This window comes from Rhinolophus ferrumequinum, chromosome 12 (assembly GCF_004115265.2).
Source record: "Rhinolophus ferrumequinum isolate MPI-CBG mRhiFer1 chromosome 12, mRhiFer1_v1.p, whole genome shotgun sequence".
Taxonomy (NCBI): domain Eukaryota; kingdom Metazoa; phylum Chordata; class Mammalia; order Chiroptera; family Rhinolophidae; genus Rhinolophus; species Rhinolophus ferrumequinum.
In genome coordinates, this window is record NC_046295.1 from 72,483,061 (window position 1) to 72,500,632 (window position 17,572).

The 17,572-nt window shown below is 42.8% G+C and overlaps 1 protein-coding gene across 2 annotated transcripts in view; it reads left to right on the plus strand.

The window, feature by feature from the left end:
• Positions 1 to 17,572, plus strand: part of MRRF (mitochondrial ribosome recycling factor) — a 49,417-nt gene that overhangs the window by 15,428 nt on the left and 16,417 nt on the right. For both annotated transcript variants that reach the window (XM_033122770.1, XM_033122769.1), the window contains one exon: positions 3,314 to 3,405. In XM_033122770.1, the coding sequence (XP_032978661.1) occupies positions 3,314 to 3,405 (92 nt within the window). The remainder of the gene's footprint in view (positions 1 to 3,313; positions 3,406 to 17,572) is intronic.

Consider the following 17,572-nt stretch of genomic DNA (forward strand, 5'->3'; position numbering starts at 1 on the left):
GATACACACAGTTGCTGCTTTCCATAAACTTGCCTGCAGCTAGAGTTAATGATGGGAAAGAAAAGAAGGGAGTAAAAAAAACCACAGCATGATTTGAACAAGGCAAATGAAAAAAAAAATCTGTAGGCTCCATTATTGCTCTTGTGGAAGGAAGAAAGCTAACGTGTACTGAGTGTCTACTGTGCACCAGGCACTACTTTCTCATGTGCTGTTTCATGTGATCAACACAGGTCCTCTATGAAATTAAGATGACTCCGTTTTATAGATGAGAAGACTGAGGTTCAGAGAAGTAAAATATCCTCCCTGTTCACACTGTTGTGATAGAACCAAGATTTGAACATAGATCTGTTTGACACTAAAGCCTGTGCTCCTCTTACCATTCATTCATTCATTTAACAAACATTTTTTGAGTCCCTGCAAGTTACTAGGTTTTATGTGAGATACTGGAATTCACTGAGGATTCAGACAGATAAGGTCCCTGCTTTCATAGACCTTATATTCTAGGGAGTCATTGAGATATAAAGAAAATGGAAGGCCAGTAATTGAAATGTCACTAACACAGTTGACTTGAACACAAATTATCAAGGACTTGTTTACCTGTCTCCAAAAGTTTTATTATCATTTGTCGTTTAGCATAGTTATAAGCTTATGAATGGCAATAGCAGACATTGCTAATTGATGACAGAACCCTCTCCTGCCGACCCCAGGTGGCGTCTATGATATTTCTCAACATAGTGCTCCAAGCATCACACCAGTTAGTCAGTGTTGCCGTCTGAGAACAGCCCACTTGCCCTGGGATACCGGTGAGCATCCCTTCAGGGAGGGTAACGGCTAAGATGAAAGATGGAAATGCCATAGAAACACATGCCTTTTTGTTTGAACCATGAGGAGTTCAGAAGTCATATTGGGAAAATGACTGTCATTCCCTGAGTTTCTGCGTCCTACCTATCAAACTGAAATATATATATATTTAAAATATTTTAGAAGAACTATGTCTTCTAAGGTTTCTTTGCAAAATGAAACCTCTCTTGATTTATATTTTTTCTGCATATGAATGAGCACAGAACAAGAAAAGTCTAAAATAAGGTTTTGGGGGGTTATATACATGATGTAAAAGTAAGGAGATGAGTTTTTCTAATAGATCTGAGCCAGTTTATTAATATGCTCATTCGACACGCTTTTACTGAGCACTTACTATGTACCTGGCACTGAGCCTTGTATTGAGAAGATGTAAATATTGAAACAGAGTGACTGCCCAGCTTGGTATCAGCAGTGGGTGCTCCTCTGCCTACAGGGGAAGGTTGTATGGAAACACTTGGGTCTGATTGTGAAAGGGAGGTGATGGTGGTAGGGTGTCACCACAATGAGTTATCAGTCATTTGGTGAGAAGTGTCAGAAAAGGATTAGGAGACTTGAGATCAGGCTACCCCTTCAAAGTGGAGATTCTCCCTTTATTGTTAACTTCAGAAGTCTGCGTTTCATTTTATTAAGGCAGTTCTCTTGCAGAGGAAACTTGCATTTCTTTATCCAGCTCTTTCATTTACCTTGGCCATACCCTTTATACAGCAGACCTAATTCCAAATTATTTTTGGCAATTTAAAAAACGTCAAATCCCCTTCTGCTACAGTTACTAAGCATATTGAACTAGGAGATCTGGAAGAAAATAGGGCCAGAGTGACATCATCGGACTCGGAGTTGAGGAGCCCAGCATCTCTGCTTAACTCTGCCAGGAAGCGGAAGTATGGCGGGAGAGGTCCTTGCGCCCCTGCTTTGGCTCTCTGGGAAGACCGTATTTGTGCTTAGGGATGTGACCTTATCCAACAGGTCCCTGTATACATGAGGAAGGGACTGTACTTGGTTATGTCAGAGAGCCCTACCAGCTCCAATAGTCTGTGGTCAAGGTACCATTTCAAGAGTTTACTGTTCCAAGCAGTGGCCACACTGTTAGATTTAGTGTACAGCCTCCCTAGATTATTCATCCGCACGTAGAAATTCAGGTTTATCTTTTGACTTTATGGTAACACCTTATGTCCCTGTAGAATTAAGGTCATTTTCAGATGAAATAGATAAGCTCTTTAGGCACTCCCTCAAAAATCAAAGCAAACCCTGGAAAAAATGTAAAATAGGTATGCCACACGCCCCATTCTTTTGAACCAGAAAGTCTAGGGAGGAACTCAATGCTGAGAATTGTCCCTGTGAATCCAAGGGATGGGGATTGGCTCTGGGCAAACCTAAAATTCTTTGGAAAATGTCAGAGGCCTCATTTTCATGAATTCCACAGTCGTGCCCATGCAAGTCTCTCCCACTGCTATCTTTTATCCTTTAGGAGTGCTTATCAGCTGTGGTTATACCAGTTTGTGAGGTGAGATGAGGCGCTTTGGGAAATCGGTGTGCCACTGTGCCACCTGGTACAGTGGGCAGCAGGACTGTTGAGAAGACCCTGGGGGATGTGAGTCAGGACAGCAGTGCCTCAGCTAAGTGATGACAGCAGCTCAGCCTTGTTTTGGGCTTTTGGGCATTCTTACCTTTACATCCCGAAGGTATATAATAACTCCCCTTGCCTGGGTGTCACTGTGCGCCAGGCACAGAGCAAGGTGCATTGCTCATACTACCTCCTTGACTCGTCGCTGAGGTGTACACAGCAGCACATGGTCTCAGAGGATGAAATAGAGGCTCAGACGAGGTCAGGCTCGTTGCCCAGGGTCACATGGTAAGCAGAGATGGGGTTTGAACTGAGATCTTTCTGACTCCAAAGCCCATGCTTGCAGCCAGTGTACCATGCTACCTTGCGTGGAGCACACACCAGCAGGGATTCGTTGCTCATTCCAAAACATGAGTGAGATTGGTGTAAGTGTAGATGCGAATGAGTTAAATTTATTTACTCATTTCAAGTCGGCACTGGTATATTTTGAGTGTAAAATGTCAACTGGAATTTTTAATGTATAAAATCTTTCATCTGTCTTTACACCAATCTTTGCACAGACCAGCCCCCCTCCCTTGAGGATTTATTGTGGTTTTGATCTGTGTTGCCTCAAACCATTGAAATCTTTTCAAAGAAGCAGAGCTGTTTTCTTTTTATTTTTTCCTTCTCTTTGCTTTTTTTCCTCCCGCAGTACACTGGTACCAGGAGTGGACATAGTTTGCTATTCAACTTGATCAAAGCACTCTACACCAATGTAACTTCCTGATCTTACTGGTAACAGAACTAAATGTTTCCATGTTCTGCCAAGATGGGTTGCCAGTTATCGACAGAGGGCTTGCATCTGGTAATAATTATTTACTAATTCTGTTTACCTTTTGATCTGGTTTTCAGTGTACAGCTGCAGCTATCAAGGCTATAAGAGAAAGTGGAATGAATCTGAACCCAGAAGTGGAAGGGACGCTAATTCGGGTACCCATTCCCAAGTAAGTTTGGCTGAAATTTGCATATTCTGATGCAATGGGGACATGCTGTTAGGCTGACAGCATACTCGACCTGTACCTCTCATCCTGACAAACTCCAATGTCTTTTGAGGTCCAGTTTACTGATTCAGAAATATTTATCGAGTGCCTACTATGTATGAGGGGCTGGAGAAGTAGCAGTCAACCTGCAAAAGTCCTTGTCGTGATGTAGTTTACATTCTGCTGGGGAGAGAGGACCCACAAATAGATAAAGTCATTCCAGATAACGAAACGTTACGTGGAAAGAACAGGCAGTGGGACCGAATAGCGTGTGACTTGATGAGGCTCAGACGAGGTCAGGCTTGTTGCCCAGGGTCACATGGTAAGCAGAGCTGGGGTTTGAACTCAGATCTTTCTGACTGCAAAGCCCCTGCTTGCAGCCAGTATATCATGCTACCTTGCCTGGAGCACACACCAGCAGGGATTCATTGGTGGCAGGGACAACCTTAGCCTGGGAGGACTCTTTAAGGAAGTACCATTCTGCTGAGAGCTGAATTATAAGGAAGAGCCCCCCTAGGGGAAGAACCTTCCAGGCAGCGTGAACAGCCAGCGCAAAGGCCCTAAGTCAGAAAAGACCTCGATACTTGTAATCTTGAATCCATGTTCCTTGCAGAGTTATTTTCACATTAGTCCTTGCTTGTTGAAGAATTTTAGGCATAAGAACAAAAACGTACAGTCGACCCTCTTATCTGTGGTTTTGCTTTCAGCAGTGGTCAGCTGTGGCTGGAAAATATTAAATGGAAAATTCCAGAAGTAAACAGTTCCTAAGTTTTAACTTGTGTGCCATTCTGAGTCATGTGATGAAATCTTGAGCCGTCCGCTCCATCCCACCTGGGACACGAATCATCCCTTTGTCCAGCATCTCCATGCTGTATGTGCTCCCTGTCCATGAGCAGCTGTCGGGGTTGTCAGATTGACTGTTGTGCTACCACAGTGCTTGTGATCAAGTCACCCTTATTTTACTTCATAATGGCGCCAAAGTGCAAGAGTAGTGATGCTGGCAATTTGGAGATGCCAGAGAGAAGCCGGAAAGTGCTTCTTTAAGTGAAAAGGTGAAAGTTCTCAATAAGGAAAGAAAAAAAATGGGTGCTGAGGTTGCTAAGATCTACGATAAGAACGAATCTTCTATCCATGAAATTGTGAAGGAAAAAAATTACAAAGAAGGGTGAATACAGTACAATAAAATATTTTGAGAGAGACCAGATTTATATAACTTTCATTACAGTATATTATAATAGTTCTATTTTGTGATTATTGTTGTTAATCTCTTACTGTGCCTCTTAGTTTATAAATTAAACTTTATCAGAGATATGCATATATAGAAAAAAAAAAAAAAAATATATATATATATATAGGTATACAGGGTTCGGTGCAACCGTGTTTCCCCAAAAATAAGACCTAGCTAGACCATCAGCTCTAACGCATCTTTTGGAGCAAAAATTAATATAAGGCCCAGTATTATATGATATGATATGATATGATATTATATTAGACCTGGTATTATATTATATTATATTATACCCAGTATTATGTCATATTATATTATATTATATTATACCCAGTCTTATATTAAAATAAGACCAGGTCTTTTTTTTTTTTTAATAAATTTTATTGGGGAATATTGGGGGACAGTGTGTTTCTCCAGGGCCCATCAGCTCCAAGCTGTTGTCCTCCAATCTAGTTGTGGAGGGTGCAGCTCAGCTCCAAGTCCAGTTGCTGTTTGCAGTCTTTAGTTGCAGAGGGCGCAGCCCACCATCCCATGTGGGAATCGAACTGGCAACCTTGTTGTTGAGAGCTCACGCTGTAACCAATTGAGCCTTCCGGCCGCCCCTCCGGCAGTTCAGTGGCAGCTCATTATCTTCAATCTAGTTGTAGAGGGCACAGCTCACTGGCCCATATGGGAATGGAACCTGCAGCCCTGTTGTTCAGAGCTCTAGCTCTAACCAGCTGAGCCATCCGGCCGCCCAAGATCGGGTCTTAGATTAATTTTTGCTCCAAAAGATGCATTAGAGCCGATGGTCTGGCTAGGTCTTATTTTCGGGGAAATATGGTATCTGTGATTTCAGGCATCCACTTAGGGTCTTGGAACATATCCCCTGTTGATAAGGAGGGACTACTGTATGTTTATTTTAAAATTTAAAAAAAGAAATGACAAGACTTTGACATCTTTGAGAAAGAGAAAGCCAGTGTGTTTGAAACTCAGTGAAGGGGAAGGGAGCTGGACTAGTGAGTAGAGGCTGATGGTTTAGGCTTCGTAGGCCATGGGAAGGGGTTTGGGCTGTATTCTAATTGGACTGGGAAACCATGGGAGGGATATAAGCCGAGGAGTGACCTGATCTAATGTTGACTTTTTGCGGGGTCTCTTTGTCTGCCAATTAACAAATGGAATGTAGGGGGACAGAGCAGACACAAGGAGAATAGTTGGGAGGCAACTGCAGTAATCCAGGTGAGACAGAAACCCTCTCTTTGGGTTTATAGATTCCATAACATGCAGAATTAGTTTCTCCTTCTGTAATCTCATTTCTTAATTATCTTTAAGTCCCTGTTCCTCACACAGTACCTCACATATAGCAACTTCCCAGTAAGTGTTGAATTAATTCATTCCATCATTCAACAGATGCTTATCAAGCACGAACTACATGCCAGGTACTTTCCTAGATATTGAGATGCGGCAGTAAACAAAACAAACAACAAAAAGCCCCGTGTCTTGGGGCTTGCTTACCTTGTAGTTGAGTAGGCCCAGTAAACAGAAAAACAAAGAAAGATGTAATGTAATGTCAAGTGACGATAAGGACTATGAAGAAAAACAAGCAGGATAACAGAGGTGGGGGTTTTATTGTAGATGAGGGAGGTTCAGAAAGGAAGTGACATTTGAGCAGAGACCTAAGTGAGACGAATGCATGAAGTGTCCGAATAACTGGAAGGGAAAAAGAATGCCACACCAGTCAAGAGTCTTTTCGTGCCACGTGTCATCCTGCATTTCTTTATGTGTATTGTCTCATTTGTCACACCAGCCCCATGAGATGGGTTTTCTCCAGGTATGGAAAGTTAGGCTCAGAGAGGTAAAGTAATATCTCTGAGGTCACAAAGCTTGTGCTGAAGCTGGGACCTAAACCAAGGTTTAGTTGATTCCAAAGCTTCGTGATGCACCCATGCTAGCAATAGAATTAATCCCAACACTGAGAGTCTGGAAACTTTCCCCACTGAACTTTTTTCCTGCTTTATGTCCAGAAAATAGCCATCTTATTCTGTTGTGCTTTCGATAATCTATAAATCAGAATTAATACTCTGCCTTGAAATCATGTGAATTGGGAGCGATACAGCCTCGTGTTTAAGAACCAGATAGACCTGGGTTCAAGTCCAGTACCTGTTTGGTCCGTGAGTTCATTGATTTGCTCAGGAAATTTTCTTCAAATGTATCATGTGCCAGACTCGGTGCTGGGTGCGGGGGTCGTACAAATCTGATGTTTGCCTTCATGAAACTCACAAGCTGAGCCAAGGCCCCTGTTTAGATCACCTTCAGCTTATTTGTGGAACTTACTATTACCTACAGTTTATAGGTGAAAAAATGTAAATTCAGAGAAAGGAAGGGACCTGCCCAAGATCACGTGGTCCGTAAGTGGCAATCAGGATTTGAATCCTGAATTTTTCTGTTACCAAAATACAGGCTCTTTGTCCTGCCCTCTCATGTACTCAGGGGCGTTAGAAGCAAGATTTGCAAGGGGAATGGACAGGAGTGAGCAGGTTTATTCTTTAGTTCTTGCTCTCCTGTCTGAAATCTTGGAAAAGCCACATAACCTCCCGGAGCCTCGGTTTCCTCATACACTAAATGGAGGGGCTGTTCTCAGTGGTCTGCCAGGCCCCTTGTGGAGCTCCAAAATTCTGTGATGCTATGAATTTATGCTGCTGAATGCTCACTGCTGGCTTCAGTTCCTCGTAGAGTGGCCTGATTGGGTATCGTATTTTTCTTTCAAAGGTCTAGTTGATATAATGTGCACCTCCGCAGCCCCACAGGACTAAGTGATTGCCCTCGGTGCGTTGTATATAAGTTTGAAGGATCAGGGAGTTTAACTTAACTTGAATTTCCAAAGACATGGGGATCTGTTACATTATATTTTACATTATTTTATGTTGGTTAATGGGCGTAATCCAAGAGAAAGTTGACGGACCAAAACCCTCTGCTCCTGCAAACCTCATTTTTTATATACTTTCTTCCCTTTGACAAGGTGGTAAGGTCATGAGGCCCCTTACTGAATTATACGTTTGGTAGTTTTCCAGATAAAAAATGAATGATCTGTTCTTTATTATGGAGGCTGTGTCATGTGAGAGGATAAAGGTTGATTTAGACGTAAAAAGGACCAAGGTTTTCATTTGGTTTTGGCAGTGACTTTCATATGACTCTGGGCATGTCACCCTAGCAGCTTGCTGCCTTCTAGTTCCTTATTTGTAAAATAAGTAAAGTAATATATAACAATAGGTTGAGATTTGGTAGGATTAGTAGAGAAAATAGATTAAGTAGTGTGATTTCCTTAGAGGAAAGAAGCTATATAAATATAAGATACTAATATTATTTCAGTTAACTTTGATATATATATATATATACACACACACATATATATACATATATATGTAAATATATATAACTCAAATTTTATATATATAAAAGTTTACTTTAGGAGAAAAGGAAGGAGGGAGGAAGGGAACTAATATGTTTAAGTACCTACTATGTGCCAGGAACTGTTAGGTGCTTCACATATACAGGGAAAGTGGAAACGTACAGTTAAATTTGTTCCTTGGTATCACAGAAGCATGAACTTGAGTTCTGGCTCATTTGCTTTTTTAGCTGTGTGACAATGGCAACTGTCTCCACCTCTCTGAATCTCAGAGAGCTCATCTGTAAAATATTTACAGAACTTGTCTTAAATGGTTATTAGGAGATTTCAGTGAGATAATGTACACAAAGCTTTTGATGTTTAGCAAGCACCCAGTTAACGCTAGCAAATGTTCTTTCATTCCCTTTCATAAGTAAGCAGGAGCATCATTCCCTTGTAACCGCAAGGAAACAGTCTCTGAGAGGTGAGGCGTTGTCTGTAGGTCGCACAGCTGGAAATTGGCAAAGCTGTGAGGAGGAAAATAACACACCAAAGCTTATGTTTGGGAGGTGGGAGGGAATCAGAAACATAAATTCCTAGGATCAGTTTCCTAGATCATAAAATGTTGAGTTCTAGGAAAATTTGCCTTTCCTGATTGATTGTGACTCCTCCTCTGCCAAGTAATAGTTTGCAAGTTTGCTTTTTTGCCAGAGCTAAGTTTTATCGTCAGTTGCGGCAGGTCTCAGCTAGTGCTAATCCTCGTTACACTCCTCTGAATCTTATGTTCCCGTTTAAATGAGTCAGTACTGAGCATGTATCTTACTATGATCTGCCTCTGATCCTTTGAAGAAGTGGGTGGCAGATAAATCCTAAATCAGTAACCGGTCAGGCTTGGGGCCTGAGTGCTCCTTATGACCAAGTCCTTTTCTCACAGACTCTGGAAATCCAGCTCTGTGTGGCTGTGTGCAAGTTTTTCTCATGGCTCTCCTCAGTAAAATACCATTGCCCCTCAGAAGCTCTGAGTTACATCAGTCCCCGCTGGCAATGCGGATAGCTTTTGTTTTCTTCAGTGTCCTTTCACTTGGAGAAGTCGGTCAAGTGGATGGATCTTTGAACATTCCCATTAATCAAGATTCACCGAAAGAGTTCCTTCCACTTTCCTTTCCTATTTACATGATCAAATTTGGGGTACTATTTATTAACCGCCTACACTAGAGGTGTAGTGACTGGAGGTGCTGTGCTGAATGCTCTACGGTTTCTTCCCGAATTCTCACATCAGTACTATGGGATCAGGAGACTATTCTGCTGCCCGTTTGACCGATGAGAGACCTGAAGCTCACAGAAGTTAATGCCCAATGTCATATAGCTACTAAGTGGCAGAAGTGGGATTCGAACTCGGGTCCTTTTACTGCCTTTTTCCTGTTCTTGTCTCCTAATAGGTCTCCCTGGAATATCAGTCTTTCATTTCTTAATCAGGGACCCTGAAAAGTTTTGAGCAGTTCATTTTGATCAGCACAGATTTTTGCCTCCACCCTATTTGCATTTTCATTATGCCCCCAAACAAACAAATACATACTCCCTTACTCATTGTTTGACCAACTTGCAGTGAGAAAAACCACACAAAGTCGAATGAGGCTGCTTTGGTTTGAGAATACTGAATTCATGTCCATCTTTAAATAAACCTATAAGGAATCGTAAATTCACCAAAGAAATAAAAGTATATATGATTGACTCATTCTCCAGTGAGGTGGCATCCTTCCTGCATTGTCCTGCTCTTTCATTATTTTTCATCAAAGTCTGCACTGGTTTTATCTTAAGTAGAATTAAATAAAAAGTTAATGCCCCCGTTCTATGCCCCATAGGAAACCAGTTTTAGCATCTTGATGTTTCTAGATGTTTTTCTACACAAATTCAAACACGTCTGTATCTCCTCCATTTTCCTTATAATGACATGGGATTATGTTGTACATACTGTTCTGCACGTTTTTAACTTAACAAGTGTCAATTGCTCTCTGATGAGAGTTCTTCCTTCCTCTTCAAAGGATGCGTAGTGTTTGCATTTAACGTAGCATTAGCTGGTTCCCAATTATTGAATATCTTGGTTGTTTAAAATGTTTCTCTTGTACTAAAGGTGTTATGATGATTTTCTAAGGCTTTGCCTCTTGTTCTGCTGGGAGTGGGGAGGGGTAGGGAGGGGACTGTAACTGGGGAAGATGGGAACGGGATGTGGGGGCCTCAGAGTAGCTGTTGTTGCTTGATTGTCTCAGTGCTTGTTTGCGAAAGCGTGTTGCATGTGGCTGAGCTTCTAAGAGACGTGGCCATTTCAGGGCCAGACAACCATCTGCAACACACCCAGGTGACCCCTCCAGTGGTCCTCAGACCCAAACTTGACTTTACTCTCTTCGGAAACCCCATTGATATTTGAACGGCTCTCCTGGCTCATTGCATGGCAGTAATAAGATTAAGCAAAGTGACCGTTTACTGAGTGCAAACTGTATTCTAGGCCCTATGCTATATTATTCAACTCATTTCACTCTATTGTTCCCTATTTTTTTATACCTGAGCTAAGAAAGCCCACGAGAGGTTAAATAACTTGCTCAAGTTCATTTAGCTAATAGAGTTGTGCAAGATTTAAATATGGGTTCTTTTGACTTCCAAGTCTATTCTTACATCTGTGGCCTTCTAAAAGCACTTTTCGTTTTTGTTTTTTGTTTTTTTGTAGCAAGGGGCAGCAATTGGTATTTTAACATTTAATTACATACCAATCCAAACCATGTGGAACAGACTTTCCAAATCTGAAAGTGAATTTGTGTACCATTTTTTGGTGTGAGAGGCAGTCTGGAATGTAGGGTGTTTGATTGTTTTTAATCAACTTTATTGAGGTGTAATTTACATACAAAAAATGAACCCATTTCAAGGGTATATGATGATGACTTTTCACAAATATATGTGTCCCTGTAACAGTACCTCAGTCAAGACAGAACCGCCCCCTCAAAAGTTCCCCAGTACCCCTTTGCAAGTCAGCCCTCACCTTCCTCTGGCCCCACGCAACAACTTAACTGCTTTTATGAGGGTGTAAAATTTTTATCCTGCAATTTGAGACTTCTAAGACATTCATACATTTATTTAACAGATACTTATTGAGCACCCACAGAGTGTCAGGCATAGTTTTAGACATGAGGATACAGAATTGAACAAACCAGACAAAAACTCTGCCCTTATGGAACTTCTACTGGGGAGATGGATAGGAACAGACACTTACCACTGTGTGTTGGATGGTCATATCTTTCTGTGGAGAAAAATAAGGCGGAAAAAAAGGAATAAAGGATGTCTTGAATGGGAGTGGGGGAGTGGTACAACTTTAAATGGTGTGTTCACAGAAGGCTCAGGGGAAGGTGATATGTGAGCTGAGAACTGAGGAGGTGAGAGAGCAAACTATGCCCATATCCAGCACTAAGACAGGAGGCAGCAAATGCAAAGGTCCTGAGGTGAGAGTCTGCCTGAGGTGTTCAAGGAAACAGCCAGAGTGCCTACATGGCTGAAGCAGAGCAGTGCAGGGGAGAGAAATAGGAGATGAGGTCAGAGTGAAATGGGGAGGCCACAGTCATGTAAGGTATTAGTCAGGGTCCTCCAGGAGGTAAAAGAAAGAGATTTATGATTAAAGAATTGGCTCATGTGATTATGGAGGCTTACACATCCCAAGACCTACAGTCCGCAAACCCAGGAGCCCTGGACACACCACTTCAAGTTTGATGGGTCAGGATGATGAGGAGGAAAACAGCAGAGGAGACTCAGAATAAGTGGCCAGGGAACTAGGAGAGTGTGGGGTCCTGGGAACCGAGTGCAGTGTATCGAAGATGAGGCCGTCATCAGGTATGCTGAATATTGCTGATGGGTCAAGAAAAGAAGGTCTGGGACTCGGTCATTGGATTTAGCAACCTGACTTATCTATCAGTTCATCTCTGGCTAAAAAGGAAAGCACAGTGGTTGGGGATAGACACACCTCGGTTCGAATCCCTGTTCTGTCACTCTTTGGGTACATCTGCTTGGGTCCTCTGAGAAGCAGATGCCAGGACACAATTAGACGTGCAGGAGATGTATTGGAGGAAAGGCCTGTGAAAGAGGCAGGGTGCAGGTCTGCCACCGCTGAAGAAAGGAAAGACAGGACTGGCTGGAAGGAGATGCACTGCCGCACACCTGGGTGAGGCAGCCAGGTGGGCGCCCCCATTAAAGGAGGCCCTCTGCCGTGCGTGGTCATTGGCTGGGCACCCAGGGGCTGTGCCCGCTGCAGGGATCTTTGGCAAGCTGCTTCATTTTTTGATGCTTCAGTCTCCTTATCTGTAGAATGGGAATAATGTTTATGGTTTTGAGGAGTAATGGGATATAGTATGTGAGGCTCCTTGTATGAGGCCTGGTGTAGCATAGGTACGTAATAAATATTAATTCCTTTATCTTACAGTATTTGTCATTATCTCCTTAACCAGGAGTTCTTGGAAACATTTTTTTCTGATTATTTGGGAGTAAGACCCATGATATTTTATTTCTGTGTATTGATTCATCTTTTAGTCCTTAATACGCTCTTCCACTCTCTTCCTCACTATCCCCCTCCCCCAACCCCATGTTAATTCCCCCCTATCTTTTCCTCCATTTTTTAGGGGTGGGAGGGGTTGAGTCATTATGTTGTAATTGTCTTGGAATTTAAGTTGCTCAGGAACACTGTGGTTTGATTGTTAATGAGAACTTGGTTTATTCTTTGAATATGAACATGATGAACAAGACCTCCTGGAAGGTGTATCCAAGAAGCAATTCTGATGGCTGGTCCTGCCTGTGGTGTGAGATTTGCTTTGTGTTTCTGCTCAGGCTGAGGGACCTTGGCTCTTCTAGACAGCGGCAGCCCACCGTACGGCTCCCCAGGCCTCACAGTGCTTGAATGGTCACCATCATCGCCTCCCACTTTTCCTCCAGGCCTTGTCGGGCATGAGAGATTAGGCTCCCTCCCTTGCACTTTGTTCCCAGGTGACAGCCTGAGAGGATTCTACTTAGGATGGACCAGGGAATTTCACAGGTAACAGCAAAAAGGCCCGAGTTACAGTTCTCCTAGCCTGAATTCTCTTTCTCAAGTGTTTTTCCCCACGTGCTACTGATGTACAGTTCCTCCTAGCTGATGACCAGGTTTTTCCAGAGAGAGCAAGCTGGGTGGGTAAGGCAGAGTAGGATGGTCCCCAGGCTGAGTGAAACCGGGAGGGGTAGCAGCTCTGCAGCCAGGGAGAGCCAGAATTGATGCCTAGAGGAGCCAAGATTACAGTCAGAAAAACTCAAAAAAGAAAACCAATTAAAAATAGGTATGTAAATATTAGGCTGGTTCTTTCAACCCTGAGTCTCAGTTTCCTCATCTGTAAAATGGGATAATAGCAATATTTACTTCGATGAAGAGTTACTGGGAGAAACTCCTATGAAGGGATAAAGGGGAGAGGGAGCAGGAGTAGACAGGGAGAGCCTTTAGACCTCGATGAAGGTCTGACTTTGGTGAAGAAAGGAAAGAAATTCAATGAATGAGAGAAAATGTTATTTTTTAAACTGTCATTATGAAGTTAGCTGTCATTATTGAGTATTCCTGTGACCTTTCCTGCATAGTGATTGTTACCTGGTATGGGGGAGCATTCCTGCTGTTCATAGGTGAGGAAACCAAGGGCGTGCTGCTTGTCATTAAGCTTTCCATCTAGCAGACAAGTACTGTTCAGTGACAAGATCCGGACAGGCACATGACATTTGTTAACAACTTTATTGAGATATAATTCACCCATTTAAAGTGTGGAAGTCAGTGGTTTTTACTATATTCAGAGAATTGTACAACCATCACCACAATTGATTTTAGGACGTTTTTCACCACCCCGTAAAGAAACCTTGTACCCATTAGTAGTCACTCCCCACTTTACCCGCAATCCCCCATTCCCCATTGCTCTAGGCAACCACTAATCTGCTTTCCATTATAGATTTCCCTATTCCGAATAGTTCACATACATGGAATCACACAGTGTGTGGTCTTTTGTGATTGGCTTCTTAGCATCATGTTTTCAAATATCATCCATGTTGTTGCATATATTAGTGCTTCATTCTTTTTTATCGCTGAATAATATTCCATTGTATGGATATAACACATTTTGTTTATCCATTTGTAAATTGCTGAGCATTTGGGTTGTTTCCACTTTTTGGCTAGACCTGTGAGTAGTACTGCAGTGAACACCATCGTGCAAGTTTTTGTATAAACATATTTTCAGTTCTCTTGGGTATACACATATAAGTGGCGTTGCTGGTCAGATGATAACTCCGTTAACTTTTGGAGGATCTGCCAAACTTTTCCACAGGGACTCCACATTTTCATTTTCTCCAATAATATATAAGGGTTCCAATTTCTCCATCTCCTTGCCAGCACTTGTGATTTGTTTATTGTTGTTATTATTACCATCCTAGTGGGTATGCAGTAGTATCTCATTATTAGTTTTGATTTGCATTTCCCTAGTGACTAATAACGTTGAGCATTTTTCGTGTGCTTATTTGACATCTGGCAAATGGCCACATGTGTATCTTTAGAAAAATGTCTTTTCAAGTCCTTCACCCATTTTTTAGTTGTTTTGTTTTTTTGCCCTTTTGTTGAGTGGTAAGAGTTCTTTATATATTCTGGGTACTAGAATTTTATCAGATACATGATTTTCACCTCTGTTGTTTAAATTGTAAAAACGATGCACATTTATTACAAGAATTCAAATCCCACAGAAAAATGAAAGGTTATTTTACTGTCCCCCAAGTTTTCGTCCCAGAGGTAACTGTTGGCAAGTTTATATATCCTTCAGATTTAAAAAGATGCATATGCAAACACACACACGATACATATATACACATTTAGTTTGCATAAATGGAATTAAATATCTACAACAACTTGCTTTTTTTGCATAACAATATCTCGTGTACATCTTTTCATGGTGGTCTCGTTGTTTTTGTGGCTGCAGAGAGATTCCCTTTTGAGATGGATATAATACAGATGAGGAAACTGGGCATCAGTTTAAGTAATTTGCTCAAGGTCACAGATTAGAAAGCAGAGGAGTCATTATTCAAACCCAGTCTGTCTGTTCCCGAAGCCCCTGTTCTTGTCACATTATCATATTGCTCTTTGGGCTGCTGACCTGGAACCTACCTCTGTCCAGCTCTGTGGCCTCCTTGTCCGACTGTGGTACCGCTTAGTGGATCTCGTACCAGGGGTCGTGTGTATATTGGGCACATTCCAGGAAATACTGCTAATACCCTTTTCTTACAACACCCACACACATACAGACCTTTAGCCATCTTGAAAGGGAAAAAAGAAATCAGAGAAGAATGCCTAATGACCTAATTTGGGCTGGGGCAGCCACAAACTGCATTTGAGCAACTGCAGCTGCTTTCCTAGCCCTTTCATTCCCGCCGCCTGATGCCATCGCTGCTTTCGCAGGGCCATTCATTCTGCTGGATGAATTCCAGTGCCTTCCGGGCCTGGGCGAGCCTCCGCGCAGTGTAGCATGCCTGCCTTCTCCTCTTCCCACCTGGCCTGTGGCTTTTTAGGAGCGCCTCCTACTATTTCAGGTCCCAAGTGTGTGAAATGGGGGCTCCTTCGCAGTACAGATGTTCTGGTTCAAACACAAAAGAAAGTGCAATCAGGACGCTAGAGGAGAGCATGAGCTGAGGAGAAAGTTGCCACCAACACCTATGCAAAAGCTACACCCCAAAGGACAGGCTCCCCCTCTCCCTCCTCCTCGTCTGTTCTCCACCCTCGGTGTCCTGCACCTCATTACAGAACCTGGCAATTGACAGCCATGGGTCACTAGTCCACAGCAGTCCTCCGTAGATTCCCTTTTCCTTTCTCTCCATGGCACTTGGAATTCTAGGGGAGCTGGAAGAGTCGTAGTGTAGTAGTGAACTATATAGCTAAGCAGCCTTAATGTCAGAGCAGAATTAGTAATAAGAATAGTGCCGCCACTAGTAAGAATAGCTGCTTAGGGAGGTCTGGAATTCAAGAGTCAGACTGCACTGGGCTCAGATCTCAGGTCTACCGGGAACTTGTTGTGTGGCCTTGGGTAGGTCCCTCAATCTGTGTGAGCCTCGCTTTCCTAATGTGTGTAATCTGGGTAATAATACCGCTCATGTCATGGAAGTGTTGTGAAGATTCACTGAGCTGGTGCTTAGAGCGCGTGTCAACTCAGAGCCTGGCATGGGGAAAGAGCTCTGCAAATGTTTATTATCGAAGGTGAGCAGGTGATACCGTGATCTGATGTCTAGGCAGATGGAAATGGGCCCTCACTGTGATAACAAGATTCCTCCTTCTCTTCCTGTCTTCCTTTATTTTCTTCATAGCACTTATGTGTCACTTTATATATTTAGTTGTTTACCCTCTCTCTCTACTTCACTAGAATGTGAACAGGAGGAGCTTTGTCACTTTTGTTCCTTGCTGTAGACATAGTTCCCGGAACAGGTCCTAGCAGGTGGGAAGTGTGCGATAATGAAGGCACCCAGGGTTTACGGAATCAGTGAATGTGAGCGCTCACTCTGTGCCCACTGCTGTTCCAGGGGCTATTTGTATATTAATTAATACATTCATAGTAGTCTTTCGAGGTGGGTATGCTGTTACCCCTGTTGCAGATGAAGAAACTGAGTCACGGGAATGGAGTTCTTTGTGCCCACTGTCACTCAGTAAGTGGAAGGACAGGCAGTGTTTCTCAGACTTATAGCCTCAGTGCTATGCGCTCTCCCAGGAGGAGACATCATCAGTATTTTCAGTCCTGATAGGATGAACAGCTTTAAAACAGTACCTACAAAGGCAAAGTTCTTTAACCATCATCTCTCATTTGCTCCTAACACTAACTGTGGAAGAAAGGCAACATTTATTACCACCCCCCATCTGACAGTTGAAGGAAATAATAATAAATAGTGTTTATTGAGCACATCATCACAGGCCAGCACATTCAGTAACTCTTAATCCTTGTAATAATCTCACTCAGTTACTGGTATTGTACACATTTGACAGATGGGAAAACCGAGGCAAATAGGTAAAATTACTTGCCCAAGGCCATACAGCTGAGATAGATCTGATAGATCTGCACCTCAAACCCTGGCAGTCTGGCTTCAGGGACTGTTCTGACGCTTCATCAGACCCCCTCTATGATTCATGGAGGAAAAGTTAACTGGCCACAGATACCCACTTACTCTAAGTGCAGAGCTGGGATTGGAAACAAGTCTGCTTTGGTCCCCAAACCCCTGCTCTTTTCCTGTACATGACAGCTGAGGTAAGAGCTGCCTCCACTTACCCCTGGACTTGGATTTCCATTCTCCTGGGGTGACGAGGAAGAAGATGAGTGAATCAAGGTCACTCAGCTGAGAGTGTGGAGCTGTGACCCCTGACCTCAGCCTCCTTTCTCTTTCCATCATGCTGGACTGTGTTTCAGGATGGTATGTCTGGGTTAGCCAGGCCTCAGTCACAGGACAGTCCCCTGAAAGCAGGTGACCAGTTGTAT